Here is a 6,258-nt window from a genome sequence, read left to right as displayed (position 1 = left end):
GCTTGTCCCTAAAGTCATTTTTAAAAAGAACTTGAGGTTTTGTTTTTGTTGCTGTTTTCACTTACTGGTCGCACTTTGTGTGGGGTCAGCGTTTTCGCCAGTCACAGTGCTGTGGGGGAGCCTTCCAGCCCTGTGCCTGGGGGTGGGGAGATGGAGGGCGGAGGGCTGGCTCCTCTTTGGGGGGCCCCCGCCTATTGGTGAGCATCTTCCTCTCTTACTTCTCTGCTTCCCGGTCGGCTGCAAGGGAGGCCCGACGGCCTGGTTCGGGGAGAGGAGGGACAGCTGTCCGGGTCGGGGAGGGGACAGGGAAGGGGCTGTAGCGCTGTCGCTCGTTCTTCACCGGGGATGTGGGGTGCCTGGGATGGGGTTGGACAAGGGATTGAGGGCCGGCTGTCCCCCGGGCCCCAGGCCGTGGATGAGTACGCGGGGCACCAGGGGCCGCTGCAGCTGGGGGTGGGGAGCAGGAGGAGTCCGGTACATGCTGCTGTACATGGCGGCGGCGGCCGCCGCGGCCGTAGTGCTGTCCATGCTGCCCAGCAGGCTTGGGTGGTAGAAATAAGGCGACGGAAACATCCTCTGCAGTGCCGAGTAGTTCCCCGCCTCGGCCAGCAGCTCCAGGCCCACCGCGGTCTGCCGCTTCCATTTGGTCCTGAAAAAAAGCGAGCGTGCACGCACCCCGCAGCTGTGGGCACGGTCCAGGTACCAAGGCCCCTTCTCTTGCCCTCTCCCGCCTTCTTTTCCTCCAGGGACCGGAGGACTGAGAGGGCTCTGAGAACCAGGAAAGAACCACACCTCCTGGCCCCCCACCCCGCACTCTTGCTCACAGAATGACCCAAATGCAAGTCAGTTTCGTAAATTACACCCTCAATGTCTGAGACATTCATAAATTAAATTCTACAAGCTTTGGTGCCTTTTTCTGACCCTCTGCTCCGCTGTCGCCCCTCTTATGGTTTGGCTACTTCCTCAAACTTTCCTGGAGGCCAACTGAGACCACTCTTTCTATAGGCGGTCTTCTCCCTCCTCCTCTAATTCCCTTCCCCAAGTGGCCCCCCAACAATCCCAGAGTGTCCGCTCTCTGCCCCTCCCCCTTTCCTCCAGGCGAGTGAGAAGAAACCGTAAACAAAGGGGCAGGGAGACTCCTCGCCCTCGGACCCCTGCCCCTCTCAGTCCCCAGGGCTGTGGATACACGTCTCTCTCATCAGCCTGACAGGACCTTACAGCAGGCAGGGGGGCTTAGGGCAAGTAAGGCGACAAGGTTTCAAAACGGAATTCATTTGAGGGAGGGCTCTCCCAAGGGGACAGTACCTCGGGGCCATTCCGGAAGGGAAAAAGTGCTTTTCAAGATATTTTCTCCTCTGGGAGAGAGTAACAATTAAAACCTGTGATCAGCTTTCCTCAGTCTCCTCCATCCCCCACCGCACACCTGCTAGGAAGAAGAGGCCAGCAGGCCTTTGCTCTAATGTCTCATGAAGGAACTCAGGGCTGGTGGGCCGTCCATACCCAGCAGCTCCAGCCAAATTAATAAACATGTCGCCCATTTTAAATTGGCTACAAATGACACTAATGTTTTCCGACAGAATTAGGGTGGCTGAAACCGTATGTAATGAGACAGAAAATTATGGTAAAGATGACAACTGGATGGGCATTTCCAACCGCACTTATGGACGATTAGAACACAAACGAGAGAAAAGGAGGGGAGAGAAAATTGCGACAAGGGAGACAACCGCCAGGCTTGGAAACACAGCATAACCTGGGCCTCAGATTTCACGGGTTCGCTCCACAGCGCTGCCAGGCCCTTTCCTCATTTCCTTTCAAAATAAGCAGAGGTTCCTGGGGGGCTCTGAGGCAGCCAGTACAGGGAACAGACCCTCAGTCTGGATGCCTGGCCAGCTGCCTGATTCTTCTGCCTGTGGGTGCCGACCCTACCTCTCCTGGCCTCCTCACAGGCCAAGGCAAAGACATTCACGCTGAGGCGAGTGGGGCAGTTCTTCCAGGACCAAAAGAGCCAGGCTGTGTGGCCAGCTATAGACATTCAGAACCAGCCTGGGGCAAGCCCAAAGGGTGCACCACGCCGGCTCTACGCCCGAGTGTCAGCTGCAAAGATATCTCAATTTGAGAAGGTGTGGCTTGATTGACTTGGGGGCAAAGTGGGGGGAATTCTAGCCACTCAGGTTTGAGAGGGAAAGTAGCATATGTTAAGACATACTTAGAAGTGCAAAATTCTCCACACTCCAGCTGCCCATCGGACAGCTCTCACCTTGGGGGTGGGAGTGTGTGGCTAATCCCTGCTCCAGCCTGAAAGCCCCAAGCGCCCACTCTGGGCCCCCTAAGTCCCTAGAGCCTCCCGAGGCCAGGAGAGAAGAAGATTGGTGTGGTGGTCACACCTGGATGGCCTCTGCTCCCCCACACAGCCTCTCTTACCTGCGGTTCTGGTACCAGGTCTTGACCTGGGTGTCTGTGAGGTTGAGCGCAGCCGCCAGGTCCATGCGGTCCTGCACGCTCAGGTACTTCTGCCGCTCAAAGCTACGCTCCAGCTGGTTGAGTTGGTGGTCGGAGAAAGCTGTCCTGGCTTTGCGAGGCTTTTTGGCTCTCACAGGGGGACTCTCTCGGCTACTCGTAATCTCCCGGTCTCCCTCCTCCTTTGTTCCTATGGTAGAAACCCAGACACAGCCGTAAAGGTAGCCTGGAATGGGAAAGGGTGGAGTGTCCTCCTGGCACACACTTCCACATTCCCGAGCCAGCCGCTGGTCTGGGGGCTGGGGGGGACCATACTCTGCCACCCTCCTCACACACATACTTGGATCTTAGCCAGTTTGGAGGAAGAGGACCAATTTCTGGCTGGAGAGTGTGGAGGCTTGTGTGGAGCTCCTAAAAGGGCTCCAAAAGAGTCTCTGATCTTCCCATCTTTGGAAGTTAAAAAGAAAAAAAAAATAGTTTACAATAAAGGTTCCTTTTGTTATTGTTTCCTTGACTGGAGGGAGAGCCTGTCCCTTTCTTTTATTGTTTTCACTACGACTTCGTTTTTTCTAATTTGGTAGTTTTCAAAATTACTTTGTTTTTCTGAGGAAGGGGCACCTTCTTCATTTTACTTTATCTGTTTACTGAAAGTTACAGGCATTTGTTATCCTTTTTCAGATGCACTTGGGAAATGTTGGAACCGTGCTCTCTGCAGCTGCTCGCATTGGGTCTTTGAAAGCTTCAGAAAGACTATGTCACCCAGACACCAAGTTGAGCTCAAAATCACTGAGCCCATCCAGGTGACAGCCTGTAGATTTCCGGATTCTATTTGTCAACTTTGGTTTTTTAGTGAAATGCTGGGAAATCGATATGTCAATCCCTCTCTGTTTGTACCCGTTTTTGCTGCACTCCTTGATCTTCCCTGCAGGAAGAACAATAATCTCTCTAATTGACCCACTGGGGAGGTTGGTGCACAAAAAATCACCAGACCAGACTGTACATCTGTTTTGGGCACTATTATGCTAATACTATAATAGTAAAATGAAGATCCAATATCCCACCTTCCAGACCGTCAGCACACATCCTTCCCAGAGATGGCAAAGATTAATAATAATAATAACAATAATAATTATAAATTTATTGGTAAAGGAAAAAAACCACTCTCCTGGTATGTTACAACTCTTTTGCCATGCAAAGACCAGACACTTACTTATGAAATCGTCTGAGGAGGAAAGAGAAGAAGGGAGTTAAAGGACAATTTCAATTGCCATTTTCTGATTTTATGAAAATACATAAATTGAATTCCATAAAATTTTACCTTCATAAATGCTACCTCCCAATTACTCGTAAGGAGCCAAAAATCTTACTAAAATACAGATATTCAGTTGGCGCCAAGGGGTGTTTTAAAAAACTGAAAAACTGATTATAAATTTTTACCGTATGGGCTTCCCTATATTAATCGCGATCTAATAAAAAAAAAGTTGCTCTGTTAATCAACTCGGAAATTTTTCTTGCATTAACTCTGACAATTCTTGTGATGATGTTTCGGAAAATATGCTGTGTGGAGGAGGGAATGAAATAATTTGCATTAAAAAATAAACACCACGTTGTGATCACACCCCTAGACACCATGCTAGCTAAGCTTGTTTCTCTCCCACCTCCCTCCATTCCTACTCCCAAGGTCTCGGCTAGAAAAATCTCAAATCCTTCCCTTCCATCCACGAAAGTATTTCCCGTCAGATACCCTCCGCTGCTGCCCCCTTGCTAATAAATTAAAATTAAGCAAAACAAAGAAAGGAGCTGGAAGGCGGTGAAGGTTGAGAGGCACAAATGTAACAATAAACAGAACTTCAGACCATCCCCGAATCGCACGCCCAGGCCTCCCTCCCGCTTGCAGGTTCTGACTGTGGCGCGATCGCCTCAGAAGCTGCCGGAATAACTTCCCGTCAGATTCGGGGAAACCGAAGGGAAGGCAGGGAACCCGGAGAAGGAGAAGCGAGCCCGCTGAGGGAGCCAGCCGGGCGGCGCGACTCACCGTGGCATTTGATGTCGCCCTGGGAATCTTCCCGCTTGTCGAGTTTGGTTTTGCTGTCCTCCTGCTCGAGCTTTGGCCTGAAGCTCTCGTGTGCTGCGTTGCTCTCCTGCTTCGGGGTGTGGTGGGGAGAGGAGACGCTGGTGCTGTAGGGCGCACACGCCGCCAGAGGTTTGCTGTCGCCCAAGATGTCCTTAATTAAAAAAGAAGAGGTGGAAGTCCTGGGGGCCGAGGCGGCCGAGCCCAGCTGCTGGGCCGGTGGCTGCTGCGGCGGTGGCGGCGGCGGCGGCTGCTGTTGGGGCGAAGGCTGCAAACTTTGCGTGGGGGCCGCGGCGGGCGGCGGCTGCTGGCTGTGGTGGAGGTGGTGGTGATGCTGGGGCCCGTCTGCGACCAGATGCGGCTCCGGGGGCTCCATGGTGACCGAGATGGGAGAAGAAGGCGCCGTTCCTACGGTGTCAATCTCCGAACAGGGGGACGGAGTGGCCTGACTCCTAAAATCCGCGGTCCTGGCCTCGCCGAGCGGGCGGAAATCTCCATTCCTCATGCCGGGGCTGCCCGAACTGGCACTGGACAAAATCGTGTCTATTCCAAAACTCGACCCGCTGGCCCCTTCCATTGTTGTCATTTCTACATGAGGTCCACGCCACTCCGCCGCTCAGCAGTCGCCCCGACCGAGCAGAGGAAGCTATCGATCGTAAAACAAAATAAACACTAAACAATGTCGCCGCTTAGGGAAAAAAAAAAAAAAAAAGTAGGGCGGGAGGGAAGGACGGACAATTTGGAGGTGGCAATCGGGGGACACTTTCGACACAACTTTTTTTTTTTTTTCCTTATGCAAAAAGTAAGAGCGAGGAGCAAGACAGACCGGGGGAAAGTTACAAAAATTTTGGAGGAAGCACGCAGCGTGCGCTCCGGGAACGGTGGCGCACGTGGGGCGGCGGTGGCGGCGCAGGGGGACCGACGAAGCGCGGGCGGCAGGAGTGACCCCGACGCCGCCGCCGCTGCCGCCGCCGCCCGGGTCTGCCCACAGCCTGGCACCAGGCGGCAGCGGCGGCGGCGGACGCGGCAGGTGCAGCGACCGCGAAGGCCGGCCGGCCGCGCGCCCTCGGAGCTCCCCGGCGGCTCCCCGAGGTGGCCGCCGCGCGCCACCCGGCCGCCCCGGAGCCGAGTTTCTGAACTTTCTTGGAAAGTTGTAGAGCAGACACCGCCGCGGTGCCCGCGGCCACACCAGGAGGAGAAGGCAGAGGAAGCAAAAGAGGAGCAGGCGCAGGCGGAGGCGGCGGCGGAGACGCAGCGCCGAGCGACTCCGGCCGTTGCCGGGCGCGTTCGCTTGTAATCCGGCTGCCGGCGGGCGGCGCCGACCCCCTCCCGTGACGTCACGGCCACTGCCGCCGCTCCCCGCGCCGCGCCGGGCCCGCGCCCCCGCCGCCCAGGCCGCGCGCCGGGCCCCGCGCCCCAATTGGCCGCGCCCGCGCGAGCGAGCGACGCCGACGTGCCGGGAGCCAATGGGCGCGCGGCTCGCGAGCCCGTCAGCGAGCGCGGCTCGGGCCCCGCTGCTCTTTTGAGAACCTGCACGTAGCCTTGCCTGCAGCCCAAAAGCTGAACGCCCAGTCCTACAGTGGCTCTGGTGTCCACAATCACACGTGAGGGCAAAGGGAGAGAGGGAAGACAGCAGAGGGGCCTAGAGAAGGGAACCAAAGGGGTAAAGGAAAAAAAAAGAGAAAGAGCCAGAGAATAGTCACGATTTGCCCGTTTTCTGAAGTCCGAAG

General features: G+C 55.3%; 1 protein-coding gene across 1 annotated transcript; it reads right to left on the bottom strand.

Annotated features, from left to right (window-relative positions):
• Nucleotides 1–336: 336 nt before the first annotated feature.
• Nucleotides 337–5,219, bottom strand: BARHL2 (BarH like homeobox 2). The gene is made up of 3 exons (XM_004420861.3): nt 4,493–5,219; nt 2,422–2,647; nt 337–649 (listed from the first exon to the last, which is right to left on the bottom strand). Exons 1-3 carry the CDS (start codon nt 5,112–5,114, stop codon nt 337–339), a joined length of 1,161 nt encoding a protein of 386 aa, XP_004420918.2. The 5' UTR covers nt 5,115–5,219.
• Nucleotides 5,220–6,258: the final 1,039 nt, after the last annotated feature.

The sequence above is a fragment of the Ceratotherium simum genome, chromosome 2 (genome assembly GCF_057802395.1).
Source record: "Ceratotherium simum simum isolate JZ-2026a chromosome 2, ASM5780239v1, whole genome shotgun sequence".
Lineage (NCBI taxonomy): Eukaryota > Metazoa > Chordata > Mammalia > Perissodactyla > Rhinocerotidae > Ceratotherium > Ceratotherium simum.
This window is presented reverse-complemented; position numbering and strand designations above follow the sequence as displayed.

Excerpts from the sequence above, each read along its gene's own strand:
- BARHL2 (XM_004420861.3), bottom strand. The coding sequence starts at position 5,114 with ATGACAACAATGGAAGGGGCCAGCGGGTCGAGTTTTGGAATAGACACG. Across the intron at positions 2,648-4,492 it reads GGGCGACATCAAATGCCACG|GAACAAAGGAGGAGGGAGAC; the intron begins GTGAGTCGCGCC and ends TTTCTACCATAG. Across the intron at positions 650-2,421 it reads ACCTGGTACCAGAACCGCAG|GACCAAATGGAAGCGGCAGA; the intron begins GTAAGAGAGGCT and ends GCTTTTTTTCAG.